This window comes from Arctopsyche grandis, chromosome 8 (genome assembly GCF_051622035.1).
Source record: "Arctopsyche grandis isolate Sample6627 chromosome 8, ASM5162203v2, whole genome shotgun sequence".
In the NCBI taxonomy this organism is placed as follows: domain Eukaryota; kingdom Metazoa; phylum Arthropoda; class Insecta; order Trichoptera; family Hydropsychidae; genus Arctopsyche; species Arctopsyche grandis.
In genome coordinates this window covers 10,580,759-10,605,272 of record NC_135362.1, presented here as the reverse complement: position 1 = coordinate 10,605,272, position 24,514 = coordinate 10,580,759, and the positions used below count along the sequence as shown (strand labels likewise).

At 33.7% G+C, this 24,514-nt stretch overlaps 2 protein-coding genes across 2 annotated transcripts; one reads left to right on the top strand and one right to left on the bottom strand.

Annotated features, from left to right (window-relative positions):
• The first annotated feature begins 7,811 nt into the window (after nucleotides 1-7,811).
• On the top strand, nucleotides 7,812-11,816 carry phtm (cytochrome P450 enzyme phantom). Its single transcript, XM_077436815.1, has 7 exons — nucleotides 7,812-7,966; nucleotides 9,329-9,848; nucleotides 9,936-10,141; nucleotides 10,583-11,018; nucleotides 11,091-11,243; nucleotides 11,328-11,502; nucleotides 11,569-11,816. Exons 1-7 carry the CDS (start codon nucleotides 7,902-7,904, stop codon nucleotides 11,751-11,753), a joined length of 1,740 nt encoding a protein of 579 aa, XP_077292941.1. The 5' UTR covers nucleotides 7,812-7,901; the 3' UTR covers nucleotides 11,754-11,816.
• Nucleotides 11,817-11,818: 2 nt separating this feature from the next.
• On the bottom strand, nucleotides 11,819-16,232 carry Cyp18a1 (Cytochrome P450 18a1). Its single transcript, XM_077436816.1, has 6 exons — nucleotides 15,982-16,232; nucleotides 14,570-14,691; nucleotides 14,265-14,489; nucleotides 13,978-14,182; nucleotides 13,601-13,865; nucleotides 11,819-13,471 (listed from the first exon to the last, which is right to left on the bottom strand). Exons 1-6 carry the CDS (start codon nucleotides 16,169-16,171, stop codon nucleotides 13,057-13,059), a joined length of 1,422 nt encoding a protein of 473 aa, XP_077292942.1. The 5' UTR covers nucleotides 16,172-16,232; the 3' UTR covers nucleotides 11,819-13,056.
• Nucleotides 16,233-24,514: the final 8,282 nt, after the last annotated feature.

Genomic DNA, 24,514 nt, shown 5'->3' with positions numbered 1-24,514 from the left:
TACATACATGCTCAAGGAAAGGAATTAAAATTGAATGGAAATTGCGCAACCTACATAAATACATTAAAAATAATACGCCACCCCTAAAATAATCATGAAAATTGAATAAACATCTATTTCTATTGAGTTTTTTATGTAGTTGGGAAGTGATGCAACAGCATCAATGATGAACGTTACCACTTAAATCTCTCGATGGTTCATCATACTCGTAAAATCTTCATTGCACGTGAACGCAACTCTCATCCGCCTGCACGCACATTCACCCCTAGTTGACCCTGATTTTATGCGAGCTCATTTCGCGTGGGTTTCAACATCCTGAAACGGATTAAAGCTCGGATCGTAATGAGCGAAAAGCGCTTCCAGCTACCGATGGATATATGTATTATTATATACATATGTACACTGTACGTAATGTGTGGAAATTCCTCGGACCTAGTAGGTGCCAACACCCCGTCGCCGGCCGTTCACATCTCGTCCTTCACGTTTCAGTTTCATCTTTCTTTTCTCGTTTTTTGTTTTATCTCAGTCGTCCGTCTGTCCGTTTCATGGTTTTTCGTCTTTTCGACCAGTTCGCTTTGTGCCGCGGACCGCATTCTCCGCTAACTTTTTGATCGTTTTGCGAACTCGAGCGAAATAGGACAGGACGTCCTGTGTCCAAAAGTCTCGGCCGAAAGTCATACTGGTCGTAGATTAAGTTTTTTTCGACTGAAAGTCTCGCATTTTAATGAGTTGGCCACATTTGGCCGCGGTCGAAGCGGGCATTTGCCTCGGGCAGCGCATTTCTGCTTTTGTTCTTTTTCGTCTTATTTATTTTGCAGAAATCCAATGTTGGAGTTTTGATTCCTTTCATTTCATCAAATTAATTTAACAAAGTCGTTTCCATATTTTGATCGATTGTATCGAAACTTCGTACGTTCAAAAACATTTCTTTTATTTTAATTGAACATGTAACCAGCAGTATTGTTAAGCACCAAGTGATCAGTGGGTTCGATCCGCCATACTGCTGCTTAGATTTGGGGGTATTTGTGACTTATGAAACTTTCAAATATAACAGGTCATATTATGATACAATATACATATATGTACATATCTGAGCCGGAACTAGACATAATACAAAAATTTGCACTCCTATGTAATTATTTTTTTTAATTTAAGTATTTCTTAAGGAAAGATAAAATATTTCACACACAATACTTAAAGGAGGGCTTAATCTTAATATAATAAGCCAGCAATATGGCTTAATGGTAGCGTTTATGTTTAGCACCAAGTGATCAGTGGGTTCGATCCACCATACTGCTGATTAGATTTGGGGGTATTTGTGACTCCAAATCGATCGTTTCTTATCAGAGTTTGTCAATTTTATATGATTATTGTTGAAACGGTTCCTCAAAATTGGCAAAAAATCATCTTTCCTGATGTCACAAATCTTCTGTATTTATTGTACATATGTACAATTTGTAAAAATTATGTACAAATCTAAAATCCATAGATGTGTCAATAGATTATTTTTTTAATTGATTCATGAATTAATTGTTATTTCGTGTTCTTCAGCTTCTGGAAATACAGTGATCTAATAAAATGCTATAAAAATGCTGCATAGTTTGTAATTAATTGTCCAGGAAGGCGCATTGGGGTCTTCCTGTCGAGCCTTCCTGGTATATATCTTTTTAAAAATAAAATAAAATAAAATGTACACTTGCCTTGACAAAGCGACGAGTATACTAATACAGATACAATACGATTAATACAATCAATACAAGCATTTATGCAATGCGAATTCATACAAACATCAACGACAGTGACATCTATTGAGACATTTTTGCAGCATTTTATTATAGAAATTGGAGAATCTCAAGACGCTGAAAAACTTAAGACTTGCAAGAGAGATTCGAAAGGAGATGCCCTTATTCAGGAACCGTTTCTATGAAAATCAAATCGTGATCTCTCTGCTAGAAAGCATAATATGTTAACGACTAGTCCACGCTGCTGGTTAATATATTGTGTTTATTTATTTTTAATTTATGCTAGGAAGGCCTAACAATTTGCCTTCCCGGCCAAAAACGTTGTACATTTGATACAAATATTATTAGTATTACATATATACAAAGTAAATCAATGAACATTCACACGGACATATGTACATATATGGTTGAATTTGTAAATTTGAAACATTTTCAGCGAAATTCGCGATTGCTGAAAACTCGAGATGGGTAAGGTTGCCAATTTTTTGGAACCGTTTCAATGAAAAGCAGATAAATTGGCAAACTCTGATAGGAAACGATCGACCTGGAGTCAGAAATCCAAGGTCTGGCCAACAGAAACCAGTGGGATTTGAACACGCAAACCACTGTTCAAAGTTCACTGTTCAAAGAATTATATGCTAACCAATAGTCTATTCTGATGGTTAATAAATATAAAACTTTACATATATGTATGGCATTTTTCATCTCATAATTGGCACTAGTGAAAAATCTCCACCAATACATCTTTACAATCAATATTTACTAAAAGAGTTAGATTGTTCACACTTTTTTCATATAAATTTGAAATATACGTAAAATAATCACTTTAATGGTAAGAATACACTAAAAAGTACGGCACAGAACGCCTAAAGAGACTGCAGCTGTGATAGGCAAGTTTTCATATCACTGTTAATTCGTGCGACAAGTTTCTCCTTACTAATATTAATTCAATTATGGGAATCATCGATATCGATTACTGTTAAAACTATGTCAATACAAGGCCAAAGTATCACCAAAAATACTCCAAGGGAAAATGTTTTCAAAGAATCAAGGATTTGTATCGTATTTTATGTTAATTCTGTTTTTTTATCATGTTTTATTTTTATTTTTATTATTGTATCCTTTTTTTTATTTTCTTATTTAGCTATAGTGAGGACTCGGAACTACTTAGTAATGTCACTTTGGCAAAATTGTTATAATCAGAGATAGGCGTTGGAGCGTGCTTTTTAGACAAAAAATGGGAGTTTTGGGGCTATTTTCCAGGAGAGAGGGCAAACTACAAAGCTAGAGAGCAAAAAAAATGTTCACCATAGAAATGAACAATGATGCGCCGGGTTGCCGAAGCTTAGTTATAATAAATAAATATGTATAAGCATTCATTTCTATCAAAATATAAATATTTACTGTTATATCCTCCCCACCATTAATTTCATAATTGACATAACTTTGTTTACAATAAAAATTTTATGAATCAACAATTTTTAAAATATTTTTCATTTGATAATATGCCAAACCAGTATTAATTGAAATATTTTAACTCAGCAAAAAATCAAATAAACGCAGTTCTTTATTTGTGTCGCAATTATTTTATTTTCACATCAGATAATAATTGTGCATTGTTGTGCAGTTTTAATTAATCAATTGCGATATTTACGTCAGACCTAACGTACGACACAATTACAAGTAAACTGCTATGTAATTGTATAGATAGTTATAGTTGTTGTATTATAAAAAGGAAAATTGGACACTTATCATTTGAACAGATGATAAAATTATGGAGGTAAGTTGAACTTAAAACATATCCTCAAAGGGGAAAAAATTCAATTAAAAAACAAGAGTTGATCTCTGTTTAAAATAATCGTCAATCTGGTGGCAGCAAAAAACATATCCCGGTCCAATCCCTCAATCATAACTACATATGTATTTACATACATAGTGTTCACACATATAACATTACCTTTATATACATATATGTAAATACATATGTCATCGTCATCATCATTTACAGCCATTCACCATACACTGATGGATGAAGACCTCATACATCTCACATTTTTCAAATTTCATCAACCCATCTTTTTTGCGACCCGCTTTTCACCCTCTTAAATTCTCTCGTGTACCATTTTAGCACTTATTTTGTCACCTTTCTATAATAAATCAATACAATATGTTTATTTTCAGTTAAAACACTGAAAATTTCATAAAATATCCATTTAATATCAAATATGAAACTACCTACATACATACATATGTATGTACTACATATACAAAGGTATACATTATAAACAAACCAAATACTATTCGATATTCAAATTGTAATGTAAATGTATCTCAGAATGTAAACTAAATTTGACTTTATAATATTATATTCTGGAATATATTAAAGGCAAATTTCGAGAAGGAAAACACGTATCTGTGCATTTAAGATAATTTATTTAGACCATTTCGTGAAAGAATAATAGAATTGATTACGTGTGCGCTTTTCTATGCATTATTCAATAGTTTAATCCGCGCTTCTAAAAACAGAAAAACTGCTTTATATAGAAGCATTAAGAATAACTTTTAGTATTTTTCTAATAATAATTTTTGATCGAATGAAATGCATATTTTATTTAATTTTAATCACACATAACCCGAAATATAGACCTTGAACTTCATTTGATGTTGACAAAAAGATTATGTAGTGTAATCATTCATTCAAAATACTTAATTTGGACAACAATTCGGCGTATTTCACAATTTACAAACATATACATTTGTTTACATTTAATATACGTATGAATGTATGAACGTATGTATATTGCATGACATGTCTATGACCAATTTAAGTACATATATGACTCGTCCCGCAATTATTCTATTATTAACCTAGTCTACATATCTTCATATCACTCTGATTTAACCTTTCCAGTCATGTTTACTATTATGACTATACGTAGCAACTGCTAGTGAATTATCTATGTATCAAGAGATGAATGTTTTCAAATCATTAGATTTTTATGATTATGAGCACCTGCATTTGAAATTTAGACTAAAAATAAACACGTATATGAGTAATTATAAAAAAAAACATAATTATGTTCAATGTAAATAAATATATCGTAAAAACCTCACAATACTATAAATTATGAATTAACTAATATCATAGGTATGTTTCGGAAGCACTTTCATCACCGATAGGTAGCAAATTACGCTGTTCGACACGGAGAATGGTTCAGAGACAAAATATGACTTTTCTTATAGATCTATGCCCAATAAACACGAATCTGGTAATAAAAATGTTGATTGGCTCGAGATTCGGAAATATACATATGTGTTTTTTAAATCGCGCGATTTTTCTATATCTTCGTTTATTTTGTCGAGGTAAGCCAGTTATCAATATAATTTTTGTTATTAATCCACAAGAATAGTCGAAATATGATTTTTCTAAGTGGAATTTTATTTAATTTTCATATAAAGACAATTTAATATATTATCCCTATTAATTAAATTCAGATTCGTGTAAATACGAGTAAATACTAGTACGAGCTTTTTACCGATTTTAAATTCAGTCTCTGAACCAAAAAAAGAGTCGTCATTTGTCGAACAGTGTTATATGCGTATTGTTATCCTCTGTACGTCCTTCCTTAATTTCTTACTATTATCAATTTTTTCTAGTCAATTCATAAAACTAAACATGTACGTATTCTATTAATGATATATAATATCCTCTTAAAAATCTCAAATCATCAATATACCCAATGAATGATTTTAAATTGTATAATAGCCGGATATAGTTTGAGAATGCCCACTTCTGGGTATCGAAATTATACTTCTATAAGCGCGCATTTTACGTACACTCATTTAAAATTCAATTCGTTTGTTGTTCGATGCTATAAAATGTAACCAAATGAGAGTCTGGATAGATGAATAACAATAACTTAACCCTCAAAGGTGCTAATATTGTACAAAAATACACCATATAAAAACCATAATACTTAATAATCTATTACTACTTCGTAGTACAAAGATCGTCCATGTACTCGTTTTACGTTTACGTTATATTTTTCAATTTAAATGTACAGCACATAAACATATTTATTTTGGCAAAATGCATACATATTTATCAATGCACATAATAAAAAGCAATATTGATTCAACGCATCAACTTTTTCAATGTTTCGATACATATAATATTAAATTCTTCTTCATTTACAACACATCATTTGCTCACTGTGTTATAATTTAATATTTTTTTAACTACATATTTACATTTATTTATTTGTTTTGTATTCTAAATTACATATTTTATGATTTTTTTTCTATTGTTTAATTGCAAAATTCTACATCTACATATGTACATATGTATATGCAAAATTGGATTAAAATGAGATCAATTGATTAATTACAATTAAACAAATATGCATTATTTCGATATATGTATATGTAATTATGAGACATTTTCACAAGTCCCAAGCCATTGAACATTCATATTGCAATATAATAATAATGATTATTTTAAACGCCAAAACGAACAGAAAAACAGTGAATAAATACGACTAGTCGGATTTTCCAAACTTGTCAATCGAGGGTTACTAGAATTTGACGCTCGTTTCGTTGAAGCTAAATTCAGTCGGTTGGTCTATTGTTGTCGAGTCTGTCGTTTCGGAGCAAAACTAGTGAACCATTAAACGTTGATATTTGTAAGCTACCTTTCTCAGTATTAATTTTTTTAATGACGACAATTTCACACTCATTTATATGGTATATAAATTCGGAGCGAATAATGCGAATTTTGGGTTGTCTAGTTAAAACATCGGTTTTATACTTGATTTTAAATGTCACGTGTTTCCAACCAAAATTTTGAAAATGTTGGTTTTCTACATTCATACTTATTCACCCGAATCGTTTGTGCTTGAATTTAAGCTCCCAAAGAAACTCTCAACGAGTTTTATTTTCAAATTAATGACGGGAACAAGAAACAAATGACAATTTCCTAAAAAGAATACTTTCTCCATACAAATATGTATGTATGTAAATGGCTGAATAAATGTGTCCGTGGCGCGCTTTGTATGGAAGTTTCTAGGTAAAACGGCGACTTTTAATTTTCGTTAATCACTCAAGAAACAAATCAAAATCATACCAATTAAACGGCAATAGTTGACTATGAAGCATTTATTTATAAATCGAAACTATTCTAAATAAAATCAATTTTCCGAAATTTTTATAGATAAATTAAATGGTTGGAGGCACAGGATATTGTTTAAAATAGATAAAATCACGTACATATTTAACGTTCACTTGATACGACCCAAGTTTTCCACAAGGCACATCGTGAAAAATCCAAAATTCGCATTCTTCGCTTCGACCAAATATTTTATTTTATTTTATTTTTTATTTTATTTTATTTTTTATTTTATTTTATTTATACATAAATATCTATGTACATATGTACATACATACCAGTGGTGTACCGTCATTGGACTGGATAGATTAGACTAGTCCCTTAAAATCTTCTAGCTAAAATTAAAAAATTTCAACAATTCCATTACAATGAATTCAAATCGTTGTCCATATTGATATTGTTCACTTGGATTAGCGAAGTTTAGAAACCGGAATCGGTCCTATCTGAGGCAATGGATTGTTATAGTATGGTCCGCCGTGTCGTTCGCTTACACGTACTCACCGTCTCGATTGTGTTCCCTTCGGCAAATTGTTATGTATAGGCGTTCCGTTGAAGACAAGACATTTTTTTAATTTACTCATATCTTCAAGCATTTATGGAATATACCCTTAGAATATTTTGATTTGTGTTTAGCAAAAATTTAGATTTTTTTTTGTTAAAATAACAAATGGCAAAGGACTCGGCTCACGAAATGGTTGCCTCAAAACAACACGCGGATACATATAACGAGGACTTGCAATGTTGTATTCTCGATAGATTGTTCTTCAAATCATTGAGAAGATTTTTTTTATAAAGAAATGTTTTTTTTTGTCTATTCCCTTGATTTAAAAGTTACGGCACGCCACTGATAGTTTGTTATCGTAAGCAAAAACTCGATTAGATACCAAAAACATAACACTACGGTTGATAGGACATAGGTTTATATGTAATCAGACATATTTATAACGTTCTGCAAGACTGTTTTAGTTACGTCAATTTTTACAAATTGCTTCAAAATGGATTACAAAATATCATACAGCGGACATAAATTCGTTTTATCCACTAATTATTTTACTGATATGTACGTATAAATTATTATTTATATTTCGCACTTGCTATGTTTGATTATGTGTAACAAAAATAGTAAAAATACGTACATATGTATTTTTTTATATTACTCATAATGTAGGAAAGTTATAGGTGATAATTTCAACAGAACACATTGTATAATATAATTGCATTACAATATACGTAAATTATTATATATTGTTTTGTGTTATGCATAACTGAAAATAAATTATGACCTATGTATGTTTGTATGTATATACATACATATGTATGTATTTTGTAAAAAGATATTGAAAGGTGTTTATCTCACTTTTTGTTATCGTTATTTATTGTTATGCTACAAAATTTAAGTTTCAATTCAACTATGCAATCCATACTACATATGTACATACATACATACATACAAATATGCGTACATATTTTACTTGAACAACTCTAACACACGTGTTGGATCAGAAATGTAAACCCTTTCTCGCAAATATTCAAATTATTTATTTAATCGGCCTCCACGTTTACAAATACATATAAAGGTTTGTTTATACCAGTACAGCTAAAGCCAGCAACTGCTAGTTAACAGCAGTACGAAAAATATTCTCTATGGACACATTCATATCCACCGTAAATTGTGTACGTGACTGTCCAAAACAGCAGCAACCGATACGATCTATTCAAACTATACAGTTGTACACGTCACTGAAACGTATCAAGCAGAACCGGTTTTCTTTGGCCACTGTGGAAATACTCAAGCACGTCATAGTGGCGAGTGCACCCGTACTAACGAAATTTCTGCTACGTGCATATGAATATTTTCAGAAACTTCATATTGTGACAACATTGACTCGACGATACGACGCAAGCAATATTGCGCCGTATCGCCGCGCTCTGTAATGTATACATATGTAAGTCGATTTGGCCTTGCACTCAGCCAAAACAAGTCTGAACGTGTCGAAACGGACGCTATCCCATAATATGTATAGAAATAGTCTTTTCCGTGCACTACTGTCCGTGCTGTTGACGTGCAGTGCTGGATAATATAAATAGACCTTTACTGATTGGAATCCAGAATATGTATTTATGATACTCCAACCTACTTTCATAACTGAAATAAAATTTTGTATAGATTCGTTTAACGGTAAAATGACTTTTACCACACTTTGTTGTATGTAGGATGTAGTTAATAGGGAGATAAATAAAACCACAATTTATTGTCTGCTGTATGTATATTAAACTCTCGGCCAGTCTCAGTATTTAATTTTCACAATACAAATTTACCACAGAGTAAAAACTATACATTATGATTTGAAAAACATTCAAACGTTACATACTACCAGTGATATATTTTGTTTCTTCATGATTTTTAATCGTGGATTTATAGTTGTAGGTATTTTTATAAAAATCTCATGGAGTGGGATTCTGCGATGAACACGTTTCTAATCTTCACTTGGACGACTCTCGTCAGTATTTATATCCTGAATCGTTTCAAAAAGAAATCCGGCCTTCCGTTACCTCCGGGTCCTAGAGGAATTCCTATACTCGGCTCTCTACACCAGATCGATCCTGTAAGTCCCCACAAGTCTTTTATGAAAATGGCCGACGACTATGCAAAGGACGGTCTATTTGGAATACAACTAGGATCTGTGTATACTGTAGTTGTAACAGATCATTTGGTCGTCAAAGAAGCTCTAAGCATGGACGCTTTCATGGGAAGGCCTCCCCTGTACTTGACTCATGGAATTATGGAGGGATATGGTATAATAGCAGCGGATGGGAAGTTGTGGAAGGATCAAAGGAAGCTCACGTCTTCTTGGATGAGGATACTGGGTGCAGCTCGCGGAGCTTTGTCTCGACCACGTCTTACATTTCATCTCGAAGCGTCTGCAGATATTTTAGAAAAGGTATAGAATTAATAAGTACACAATATTTTGTGCATGGTTGATTTGCAATATACATACATATGAAGTTTTGTTATTTTTTTTCCTTAGAAACTTCTACAAACTTTAGAGAATGAAAACAGTTTAAACATTTCTGGTATTCTTACGGAAATTATTGGCGACATTATCAATACATTGGTGTATGGAGTTTCGCATAAAGAAGGTGATCCAGTTTTCAAATGGTTACTTCATATCCAGGAAACTGCCGTGCAATATATGGGAGTGGCTGGAGTTTTAAACTTTCTACCTTATCTGAGGTAAATTTTTACCGAATGGACCAAATATTGTAGTTCGAAATAGGTTTCACGAGGCGTGAAAACCGCGAGAGACAAATCCGCCCCAGCAAAAAGCGCTCAGCGACAAAACTGCGCCAGAATATATGAAAAAATTATCATACCAAATTCGAGTTGAATCATGGGTACAGAAATAAAAGATTCAGGGGTATAAATTCATTCAAATTCGTCCAGAATATAAAGTCGAATTTGGTATTTTAATTTTTTAATACGTTCTGGCGTGGTTTTGTCGCCGAGGGCATTTTGCTGGGGTGATTTTGTCGGCGCGTGGTTTTGTCTCTCGCAGATTTGTCACTCGTGGTTTTGTCGAGGTGGTTACGTTGGGGCACTTTTGTCTCTCTCGTTAAAGTCGAGGTACCAGAAATATTACTCATACTAAAAATAATGACCAAAACTTTGTTGCAGATTTGTCTCACCGTCTTTGAGAAACATTTTGAATATGATCATCAGTGGTCAAAGGCAGACTCATACTTTCGTCGATTGCTATAAAAATGTCCGAAAGAACTTCCTAAACGAAAATAAGGGCAAAACGTACGAGGTCAACAAAGAAACCCTATTCAAAGAAATTGAGTGCAAGTTTATCGAAATAGGAAAATCTTCATCGGTTATTCACAAATTGATACCTTCATCGCTTAATCTACACGAGGGCGACTGCTTAGTTGACTTCTTCTTGGAAGAGCAAGAAAAGCGGAAACTGGCCGGTGATTCGGAAGGTCTAAAGAGGCTGTCAGACAAGCAACTTCGTTACTTCATGTGTGATTTATTTGGAGCTGGTCTCGACACTTCGAATAATACCCTAGGCTGGTTCTTTTTATTGATGGCTTTGAATCAAAAGGAACAGGTAGTTTTTGGTTGTCTTATAAGTGTAGTAATATGTGAATATATTGAATGATTATTTTGATTGATATTGCAGGAAGCTGTGCGACAAGAGTTGCACACAATATGTGGGCACAGCAAACCAACTTTAGATCAAATGTCTAGTCTAATTTATACCAGAGCTGCTATTTGCGAAACTCAAAGAATTCGGCCTGTCGTACCTCTAGGTTTTCCTCATGGAACTGTTCAGGTAAATATATTACGATCATTGAAAGTACATATGTATGTAATATGTATGGATGTACGTGTTTGAGAAATATTGATCTAATTTTAGGACGCCATTTTGGCAGGACATCACATACCGAAAAATAGCATGATAATGCCTTTCCAATGGTACATTCATCACGATCCTAAACACTGGGTGGATCCGGAAGCCTTCCGTCCAACAAGATTCATTTCATCTGATGGCACTCTTTTACAACCAGCTGCTTTCATTCCTTTCCAAAGCGGTACTTTTATGGTTGATTTATTTACTCTGCTATTTTATGATATTTTTCATGTTAATATTTTTTTAGGGAAGAGAATGTGTCCTGGAGATGAATTTGCCAGAATGATAATCTTCATTTACGGTTCAAGAATAATATCACGATTCCATATCGATGTTGTGGAGCGACCGAAAAACATTGAAGGAATATTTGGATTGACTTTGAACCCTCCGAAGTATCAACTTACCATGGAACCACTCTTCGAATGGTCTTAAAAAAATATAATTTTTTTTTATATTCTTGTAGTGATAAAATAAAAAATTCATTTATTTTTAAACAAAAATTCTTTTTTTTAATCAAATTCGAAAAACATTTTTCTTATAAGGTATAAAAAAATTACACAAAATATATTTCTTCCTATGCTATATTATTAAATTTAAACTAATATTTTATTTATTAGTAGCGATATGACCACTTGTGTGCTTGTTAGTGTAATTATTGAGAAAAAATTGATACACTTATGTACATACTTAATGGTCTATTATAAGTATAAGACATTTTGTTAAACAGTGGTTTCGACACTTATAATAATAAATTTATTATTTAATTGGTCACTTTCAATTTTTCAATAATAATCTAATGGCAACTTGGAATAATTGGGTAATACAAAAAAAAGTTCACCGAGAAATATATCGATGAAAACAGGTGTCTAGGAAAACAGATACAGTGTCAATGTCAATAAAAATTCAGACTAGTTTAAATAAATGTATATTATATTTTATGCATTACTTAATAAAGTAAAAAAATGTATTTTTAATCAATACATTGAATACTTGCACTGAATTCAATATGAATTCAATTTGTTTGCATATTTTATCATAAATTATAAACATACATACTTTAAGCTTTTTTCATTGGAATAATTACAATATGGCTGCAACTTTTGTACGAAAATCAATCATTTCTGCAATGACGTCACTGATAATACTTTTCTACATTAAAAGCTTAAAATATGCATTTCATAGAGAGACTGTTGAGAGGTCGTCAGCAGGGCAATTTAAAAATAATAATGAATTAATTTAAACTTGACTAAAATGACATACCTCTTCGAAACTTACTCTAATGAACATTATGCGCTTAATAATAAAAATAATAATAATCTATCTTACACACATACATTTGTATACGCCTATAAATAATGAACACTTTGTATGCACAGCCACTAAATTGACAATGATTCTCTTTACCAGATATGTTTCAAACACACTCATTCTTTGTACAAGTTCGACACAACAAAACAGTTCTTTCGCACGTGTCGAGGCAAATAATACATAACACCCATTTTATCTCGTTTTGTACGTGAATTGTTCGCCAGTTAGTAGAAGTACGCACTATTATGACATGCAGTGATTTTTTGTGAATTTAATAAATTAATTTAATACTAAGTTTTTATTTCTTATAGGAACAACAGCTACTGTATACCGTGCTCTGGGGGTGGCAGATGAAGTCTCGAACGATTCACCGATATTATCTGGCGATTGGGTGAATTGGTGAACCGTCCTCGTTTGTGGTCGTTCATCAATGGCAACCCACGTTCCTCAGGAGCGTTGGCAGAACGCAAGACTGTGATGTCGCCAAAGGTCGAGGCGTCAGTTTGATTTTGAAAGCGTCTGGACTGATGGTGACTCCAGCGTTTCCTTCCAAAGAAGGAGCTGGTTCACCTTCCGGAAGTGAAATGTCGAACGTGTGAAGGATATTTGCAAAGAACAGGAATAGCTCCATCCTGGCTAGGACGTCTCCCAAGCACATTCTCCGTCCTACGCCGAATGGCATGAAATATTCAGGCTTGCGTATGTTTCCGCTGGCGTCCATGAAACGTTCCGGTCGGAACTGTTCCGGTTTGTCCCAGAGCGTCGGGTCCATGTGCACGCTGTTGATCAAAGGAACTACTTGGCAGCCGGCTGGTAGCAAATAGCCGTTCAACGTCACGTCTCTGATAGAACAAAAAACGAAAAAAAATTGTAGCGTAAAAAAGTTTTACATTCGCTGGACTTTCACGCTTCGACAGTGGCGTAGAGCGAAAGCATCGTATGGAGAGAATTAAAATCAATGAATTAATTACCTTGTGGGCGTGTGCGTCGTGGCCAAAGGCACTATGCTGGATCTTCTCAACGATTCTAAAATGGTTGTCTCCGTCACCGGTAGATAGTGAAGGTCTTCTATTCTCGGCAATCGTTCGCGGCCAATGACTTGATCCAATTCTTCTTGAACTTTCTTCATGGCCTCAGGATTGCGCAACATGAACACGATCATCCAAAGCAGAGTCGTTTTGATTGTCTCCATACCAGCGGAGAAAAGATCGCCGATGATTTGTTTTATTTGTTGTTCTAAACAAATAAAAAAAATTATAACATCTCAATTTTCAAATTTCTAAAACTTTCTGTTTTTTTTTACATATATATACTTGAATTATAAATGTTATAAAATATATATATTTACCATGATCTTTTCCTTCAAAGAGTTGCTCGTCACGTCCCTCCTCCTTAGCCTTCTGTATCTCAGCCAGGTAAGTATCGATCAGATCGCGAATATTGTTCGGGTCGAAAGTGGCCTTGTGCTCGTCGATAACCTCTTGATAGAATTGGAACATATCTTCGCGATTTTTCGTGATTTTGTTCTTGGCTGACAGCTTACCGGGCAGATACTACACAACAAAAACAAACAATAAATCTCTACGTTTTTACACACTTTAAAAATGCCGAACGGTAAATGCAAAGAGTACAAACCTGCCAAGTGGGAATGTAGTCGACGGTGTTGAGTTCACCGAAGAGTCGCATGCCTTCTTCGATGAGACCGGTGAAGTGTCTGAAACGGGGATCGTTCAGCGAGAAACGAACCGACATCATGATGTTGCAGATGACGTTGCTGACGGAGACTGCGAGCATGGGCGAAATGTCAACCGGTTGACCGTTGGTCGCGTTCAACATGTCTAACAACTCGTTAACTTCAATCTAATGAAATAAAAAATACGATTTTTAGATTTCGAACAATTGTTGAAACGTTTTTTAATAGTATCGGTTGAAATATTTACCATTATTCTCTTTTCCATCTTCTGTCGGCTGTTGCCCATGTAGGTCATGCCGAATTGGCGCAGCTTGTCGTGCAAGAACTTGCGCTGTTCCTTCCATAAGACACCTTTACTATTGATGATTCCTGCGAAAGAATAGAAGAGCCTCGTTAATACCATTTCTTTTATAAAAATCGAGTTACTACGTTTTCGATGTAGATTTTAGTCTGGAGAGCAATTACTGAGTGTCGAGTGGGAAAACCTGGTAGTGGGAGACAATTGGGTGGAGCTTGACTCCAAGCCACGCCTGTAAGCTAAGAGCACGTGATTTTGACAGCTGCGGCGCTACAATCGCGATCTCAAAACGTCACGCGTTTATTTATGATCGCACAGAGTGTGAAGGTTGTGCGATAAAATGCATGATAAAAGCAAGCCTGCTTTGTTTGCTTACAAGTTGAATGTTTTTGTTATACCCAAACATACATTAAAGCCGTTTTAAAGGACAATTAAGTCAACATATAAAACGCTCGACATTAGGCCACTACCCCTCAAATAAACATAATCCCTTTCGTCGACTTAGATCATGGCCCGCACATCCCAAGCCAGACCCCTGGACTAGCATGCGTAAGCCCCCCCCCCCAAAGTTTCAAAATTGAAATTAAAAATCATTTCATCAATATTTTTCACAATTCACATTAAAGAGTAATAATATTGAGGATCACCTGATATGTGATAACATAAGTTTCAAATAAAATTCATGGTGTAAAAAAATTGGATAAGGTATCACCGAGAAGTTACTACTTGAACATAACTATAAAGTACGAAGACGAAAGACAGTTCTCAATTTCGATGCCCGGGCTATTATTTAGATATATGTACTATATTATATTATTATATTAGATATATGTAAGAAAATTAGTATTGAAATAAAATTTAAATATAAGAAATATTTTACATATCTAGTCGATATTTAATAAAATAAATTGGAAATATATGAAATAAATATTGATAACTAAGCGTTGTATATTTTAATATTCAAAATTTGATTCAAATTGACGCTTGTTAAACTTTCAAAAAATATTGCAAAATAAATCAAATTTTCTATGAAAAGTTTTCTTATTGGATATTAATCATATCGTATACTCAACCGAAAATATCTAATCAAAAGAGCGAAAAAAGTTTTTTTGTCAAATTTATTCATACAATTATTCCATAGTAAGATTATTCGAATATATCAACATAACAAAATTTGCAAAAAATCATATATTATTTTTGATTTAATCAAAAATATTTTACAAATTTAATCTTAGAAAAATCAGACTATATCTTCACCGAGAAATTATTTAAAATATTTTTTTTCAATTTTAATAAACAATTTTTTCTACTTTTCAATAAGATGTATATATTAATTTTGGCAATCTAAGATTGTCACTCACCGAATCCTTCAATAGTTTGCATGAAGGGTGTATCGGGTCTGCTGGTGAACTCCTCTCGCCTGAAGGCATCCCTGATGATGCGATAGTCGCTGAGCACGACGGTGAGCTGGTTTCCAAGCCTGGCCGAGAACATGGGCCCGTACTTGGCAGCCAGCGACAGGTACTGATTGTGCTTAGCGCCACCCTTCATAAAGGCTAGATAACCGGCGATGGGGAGACCCCAAGGGCCCGGAGGCAAAGACCTCAACTCTTGCCACCTGCCAAGGGCCCACCTGGCCAAGACGAGGGCGCCTGCGAAAACCGCCCAAGCGCCACCGCCCATCTTCCACGCCCACACCAAACCAGCCCAAACCAACATGTTTAAAATTTATTTCACGAATCCGTACGATTTAGTGTGAGTCAATTTTTAATGTATATTTTATTTTTATTTTTTTGGAGATTTGTATATAGAGTCAATGTGTGAGTCGGGGGGTTGTCGCGTCTAGTTCGCGTCGCACAGTGTCGGGAACTACCGCGCCGACTATGCGTGTGGATGGTGGCCTTGCTGGTTATATAGCCGGGGCCGGAGGTGGGGGCCCTGGAGGGCAGGTCCCCTTGGTTTACGCCTTCGCCCCCACCGCGACACACCGTTTCACGGTCACTGGACGACGCCGGTCGACGCTAGTGCGCGGCCAGTCGCCGGCTCTTCACCATTGGACTGCTTTCACCCGCGGACGAAAGTAACTCACAATCCACCGATTCAAAGTTTTGGCATCGTCGAAAAAAGTTGGCCTTTCGAAAACAATAAAGTGTCCTTAAGTACATATGTACTTAAGTAAAGAGTGTCGGATTGTGAGTTGTTTTCATCCGAGTGTTGGTGCTTGTATGTAATGCCGTTGAATCATAGGTGCAGCCGTGGGAGGGAAGGGGGAAGGGGGGTGGGGGGTGGTTGGGACTTTAGCCCCAATAAAATTTATCGCTTTTGTTAAAAGTTTGCCGGTATGAAAATTTTATAATATTAAAAATTAAATATATATATATATATATATATATATATATATATATATATATATATATATATATATATATATATATATATATATATATAAATGAATGTCTGTGTTTGTTTGTGTGTGTGTGTGTGTGTGTGTCTCGAATAGGCTGCTAAGCCACTGAAAAAACGGGAACGGAAACGGGAAAAACGGGAATGAGTGTCATCGCAAATTTCAAATGTGTTCGCTACCTGCGTTTTTCCGAAAAATGGGAACGGGAACGAGAACGGAAACGGGAACGGAAATTGCATACGTTATTATGGGGTTCAGCTAGTTTTTTTTTTATATAAAAATGAGTTTTTGTTGTTAAAAAAAAAACGCGTTCTTATGGCATGCCCAATTCAAGCATGTTCGGAATTTGTTAGTGGCGTGAAATATTCTATCATGTTCTGCAGGCATTTAATGGTCTGCATAAAATGCCCAAAGTGGTTGAGTTTTCTGTGTTAAATTATTTTCAACAATGTTCTTTCTGTACTCGGTGTTGTACTCGGTTTGTTACTCGTTCAGTCCAGATGTGGAAAATTAATCATAATAACAAACAACAAAGCTCGAGTGCTTCAATTATTCTCAAGTAAAGTTAGACTATCCTCACAAGAAAATTCTTGGTAGTTAAAATTGCAAATTAATTATATTGTTTAAAGATTGATTTTTCATGTGTGTTTACTACGTCATATATGTATGTATGTATGTGTGTAGTTCTGTTAGGCGAAATCAATTTTTATACTTTGTTTATATATATGTATATATATATGATTTTTTAATAATAATATTTTTTACTGTAATAATCGTAACATATTATATTTTTTTAAATTGGCTAAGAGAAAGCATTGGGTTTGCCTGTTAGGTCTTCCTGATATAATTTTTAAATAAATAAATATATTAATCATTGTAGCTAGATTGACTTTCAATTGTAGATTGAAATATTAGGTAAATATTCGGAAAAGTGTTTATATATGAACTGTTATATTTTAAATAGGCGTAAGTCCACTTTTCTTCATTTCTAGAAATATTTCGTAAAACATTAAATATGATGTTTTGCGTTTTACAATATTTAAAAATATTGGCGGGCTGTAATACATTTATTTTGATTTTCGAGATTCTGAACATTTCCAATTAAAAGAGGTGATAACAATGAGTGAATCAAGTCAAACAGATATAGTATTTTTGGAAATGAAAATTGGACTTCCGCAACTTTCAAATATGTATGTATAACGGCTCATACATATACATTACATATGTATATGCATATATATATATATATATATATATATATATATATATATATATTTTTTTTTTAATACATATTCGATTCCGAACTTCTAATCGTATCTAACACTCGTACTCTTTGCAATATAAATATTTTGGTAATTTAAAATCGGTTACAAATTTCGTGTAAACAACTACTAATGCATTATTAAGTACAACCGGCAAACTCTGAAAGAAAGGGGTTGATCTGGATTTTATAATAATTTATATCTTACCGGCAACAATAGACAAATACTTTGTAATCATACATACATAATCTTTAATGAAATCAAACAAATTTTCTGATTTCGTCTGGATCTTGAACCCATGACCCCGCAACTGGTAAACAATCGCTTAACTAGTGTGGCTCGTGCTTAATATAAAACAATAAAACAGATCACTCATAATATATCACAATATAAAAAAATCTATTCAATCTTCTTCTATTCTTGTCTATGTTCAATCTTGTACAATTTTCCACAAGGTTAAGTTCATCTACTGAACATCCGTTCGGCTTTCCTTGCTCTCGTTACGATTGTTTTGAATAACCTTTCGCTATAATCAAAGAATAGTATACCAGAGTGGTATTATAAACCTGTTTTTATTAAATTGTAGTATTATTGGGAAAAATAAAATAGCCACAAAAATTGTTTGTTTTTATTTTTAATACACAACATCATCAATATCAAAATTGAACTTTCACTATGTAAATAAATATACCTATGTACATAAAAAAATATAACTTTTTCTTGGATTTCTTTCTTTACAATGTTATCATGCATATATTTTCCATAATAAATAATCATTTTTTTATATACATTCATAAATAAAAATACATTATTTTCAAATCAAAAAAATGATACTACTTATTTGAATGCGTAGATGCATATTGCGTGTTATAATTATGATCATAATAATATGAGCTTTTGGAGAGCTATCTTATTTTACTATTTGACGTACACATCTATGAATAAATATTAAAAAAAACGGACCGATCACCTTGAAAAGTCAAAGTGAAGCCTATTTCTATATATTTTTTGTCGCAATTTATTATGCAACGTGTCATTATAAATCACGAATCACCTTGAACGTGCGCGAATCTGATTTTTTTCCTCCCATTATCCATGAAAAAATAATGCATTTTTTAATCGATTACTATAATATCACCAAAAACTTGTACACACTTTTGGGTACCTTAATCCAGGAAACAAATATGGTACACCTACCTTAATATATATAATACATATATAGTAATTATGCAAGAGTTTGATCAGACATTATCGCATTACTGTCTACGTTAGGGCTAACACGCTTTTGCATTTTCAGCTAGATTACCGATACGTAAAGCCGATTATTTTCATTTTTGTTCGTGATAAAAAGTTGGAATTAATCTCCGTGAAGTTAAGGTACGAATTAATTGTCGCTGAACAAAAAAATTACACGAATTATTCGGTTCGTTGCTTGTGCCGGTCGATCGTGTTAATCGGAATGCAACAACCATAAGAACGAAAGACCATTGTTTGGTAAAGTGGAACAAGACGAGATTATAACGGACTTTATTTTTCAAATTTTCGTATAAAATTCGGTCAAAATTTCGTCATTGATTTTTTAGTAATTATTTTATTGTAATCAAACTGACTCAAATAAATAAGATTCCATCTACGTAGAAAAATCAATTGATAATTCAAATAAAATTTGATTGAATAGTTTGGTTCTTTCCATTTGAAAACTCCTACAATAAATACATTGAACACCGTTTTATATAAATTGGCGTATTTGATTTAAATTATGATGCCTTTGATTAATAACACTGAGCAACAAAAATCACTTTTTTTCTACCAGAACGGAGACTAATCAATCTTTGCTATGTTTGACCAATTAAATTCGAATATGACAATAATTTTTGTTGGCTTCTTCTCGTTTATGGAATATAAGCATTAAAAAAAGTGCAATTGTTACAGATTTTTGGCTTTTGCAGTCTTTAATTCAAAATTTAGTATTGCTGTGCCGAAAGCGAGTATTGAAATCAATGATCAAACGTTTTTTCTATTGATTGTGATTTTTTATTGCTTTATAATTATTTACCTAGCGAATTTAAACAGTCAAAAATATTTTTTTTTGCACATTTCTCCGTAATATTATGAGCTTATTTCGCTTAATTATCACTTAACCACGTTTATAAGGATTTGTTTTTTATTTAGATTTACATCTCCATGATTTATAATTAATAATAACTGTCATCTGAATATTATCATCTGTAAAGGATTCCATTTGTAAAAACGGTTTATTAAAGCCAGCTAAAAAGACAGAAAGTAAAATAGAAGTGGTATTCAAAAATTTAATAAACAATTTTTTCCAAATGGGATCGATCTTGAACTTTTACTTTAATTTTTTCAACACTTTTTTTTACACTATTAAAGCTAATGCACGTTTATTGGTCGTGTTTAGAACGAAATAAGTGAATAAATATTACGAAAATAAGTTAATTATATGTACTTATTCCAGGAAGTTAAGAACGTATTCGAATATCGAAAATACATAGACTGTCATTACTCATTAGTCTGTCTTTAAAGAGTTGTGGAAAGACTACTTGTGATTGGACACATGGAAGGCTCTCAAGGTAAGGGAAGGTCCCCTCCTCGATGAACCAGTCAGGTCCAAATCGCTTATCATCCTCCTATATTGAATAGGAATGTTGAAAAAAATGGAAACGGCTGTTGGACTTGGAAGATCACGACCCCCTGCACAGAGAATTACGCCTGAAAAAAATATTTATGTACATATGTATTCTGAATTTCAGCTTTAAGATCACTGAATTGCAATATCGTTCACATTTCACGTATTTGAACCCATAAATGCAAGTTTATCTTTCCACATAAAATTGAACTGGTTATGCAAAAAAATACACCTTTACATACCGAGCAGTGATATTCCACAAAAGCAGTTTACCAAATGCTTACGTAAACGTTACCATCTCTCGGTGTTCTTGCGAGCTATGCAGCAATACGAGGAAGGGAGAATAGAGGGGGGGAGAGGTTTGTTTAGATTGTGAGTTTGTTGAACCTGATGGATGCAAATCGGCACACAAGTGAACGATAGCGGATATGTCGGTCAAGCTGTCAAGCGTGCGTGCGCGTTCAACGACAAGGGTCACCGGTCGTAACAGGCCTTATCGACACACCCGTTTGTACACCCGTACAATAATTCCATTGATGATGATGATGATGATGATGCATTCAAGCCGCCCGCCCCGTGGGTCTCTCTCCCCTAGTCTCCGTGGGTTCATCGTGAGGGGTCGGATTTGAAGACGTCTCGCACTCGTAGGGTTCCTTTTGTAAACGACCTGTGAGATTGATGAACCCTTCAGATCACCAACATGGAGATCTCGATTTGGATTCTAGAACCCTAATTAATTCTCTATGGCTAGAAAACTGGGTGATTTTTCATTGTCTAACTATAGAAATACCAGATCTACATTTAAATAATATAATTAAATGATACTTAGAGCTTAATGTGAAGCTTTCAATGGGTGTAGCTTTCAATCTTATATGCAAATGTACAGATGTATTCAATTTTAAATGTATATTTACATAAGTAAATAAAAAATTATAAATTGTGTTTGGGTAATCAATACAGGAATTCAAAGATAGATGATGCATAATTGTGACCGAAAAAAAATATAGAATACATATTAAAATGTGGAATTTAGTTTTATATGCTAAAAAATGCATGTTTGAATGATTAGGTTAGCATGCATGGGTAGAAGAATGGTTGAGTTGTCTTCTTGTCATGTGACGCACGAGCGATTAGTTCCTTGTGTTGAACCAATGTTGGACAAGTCACTCACATACATATGTATGTATGTAGATCAATGGTTTATTGTGTAGTTCCGGGATCTATTCATGACTTTGTTGCTGGCCATACCTTAGATATGTGACTCCAAGGTTGATCGTTTCCTTTCAGAGTTTGTCAATTTATCTGATTTCATTGGAAACGGTTCCAACAAATTGGCTATCCTGTCCTATTTCTTACAGGATTTGAGTTCACAACATCTCAAAATTTATTGATATTTAAAATGCTACAAAAATGTGTCCATAGATATCTCTATGATTGTCAATCGTTGTTTTTAATTGGCCTTGAATAATTCTTACAATACTTATGTACAATATTTGAACATATGTAGATGTCGTGTAAAATAAAAATGGGTGTGTATCTGTATAAATAAATAAACAACCCATCGAGTCTAATTTCACACTTCTATCCATGCTTCCTAACAACCAGATCCTACAAAAATTTGCTTCAATGTATTAAATTCCATACTTTTTGGATAAGTAAAATTGAAAATCTGTCAAGAAAGCATTGGTAAGAAGAATTGTTGGTGAGAAAGTGTAAAGGTGCGTATTTTTTTAGATAATTTTGCACATGCAAAAAAAACACTAATCTGTTCCATCGCAATCCTTGGCAAAACTCACCCCCTGGAGTGTTTTCAGTGATATTTTATCCCTGTAACGGTGATTCCCATATTTGAAGAAATATAAGAGAAACTTGACATCGGTATGAAGATGCGCCTTTCCCCACTTGAGTCCACGTACACGTCCCATGCCGCACTTTTGAGTGTGTTCTTACCATAGCATATCTCACAAATAGAGCCAATGTATACTAGTAGAGAGTCTTTTATATACTTTTTTTTATTTCCAGATCAAAATTCTTTTTTCATTTCCAGATCCGAATTCTTTTTTCAGTTCCGGATCCGGATTCCTTTTTCAGTTTCGGTTCCGGATTCCTGTTTCAGTTCCAGATCTAGATTTCTTTTTCGGTTCCAGATCAGGATTATTTTTTCAGTTTCGATTCCCTTATATGTATGTATATGTATAAAAGAAAACAAATCGATGTGTGCGTGTAATTTCTGATTGGCTGTCGTTTTCGATTCAAATCAATTTAATAAAACAAATTAATGTTTACTGTTCCGACTTTTGTAATGACGTGTGGCAAACAGTCTTATTAACTGATTGTCGATTGGCATTATTGACGAGTTGGCATTAGTGTCGGCCCAAGCGGAAATACGCGACGGTCGACAGAGTTCGAGCAGACGGCGTACGGACAACTTGTGTTCCGTACGCTCCGCTGGCCCACCACGTGCAAATTTTACATTTCAATAAACTACATCAAACCATTATCGAAGTCTTTTCCATGATGGTCACTTCGAACCGGACACCAGTAACCTAGGCCACAACACCAAACGGACAAACCAATAGGAAAAAACGTGGTCGAGAAAAAATGGATGTCAATTAAGAAATCGGTATCGTTCCTTTGTTACTATCCATACCTTTCCAATACTAATAACATGTTTGCTTCTATTTCAGCAATATATTGATTGATGTACAGAGGTACATGACCGCGTGATTGACGCAGAAAATATATAAATAAAAACATAACCTACAAAGACGCATGGGACACAGAGGTAATCCAAAATTATCGGAACGATCACATAAACATCGTAAAGGATATTCAAGTAAGTGAATGTATTCAATCTCAGGCAATCTGTTCAAAAGGCAATCATGTGGGTAGGTCAGTTTTTAAAAATATGTTTTAAAGTATAACAATTAATTAACGCGATTGTATAAAATAATATCGCGCTACGAAGGAATGTTTCATCGGTCGCATCGAATTTCGTATTAAAAGTGTAAAATCAGATGTAGTGTAAAATTAGCAAAGCACGTGGGGAATTATACTTGTAGCCCCAAAGTGGCTTAAACCAAGTACATACCGGTATATTCATATACCGGCAGATCTCTTTGTTTCTTAATGTGTGTAGAAACTTTCTCCCCCCTCCCCCCTCCACAATAAATGTGGAATTATACTTGTAGCCCCAAAGTGGCTTAAACCAAGTACATACCGGTATATTCATATCGGTAGATCTTTGTTTCTTAATGTGTGTAGAAACACCCTCCCCCCCCCCCCTTCCACGATAAATGTGGAATTATACTTGTAGCCCCAAAGTGGCTTAAACCAAGTACATACCGGTATATTCATACATCGGTAGATCTCTTTGTTTCATAATGTGTGATGAAACAGTGGTGATTTAAAATAAATCACAAGACTTGTAGCCCCAAAGTGGTTTAAATCAAGCACCCACCAATTTAGGGTTGTTATTTCTTCCAAAATATGTTGGATAGATTCTGGTGATAATAGTTAAAGTAGAATATTAAGATTCACGGTTAATCATTGAATATTATTACCTTATCTCTACGAATAGT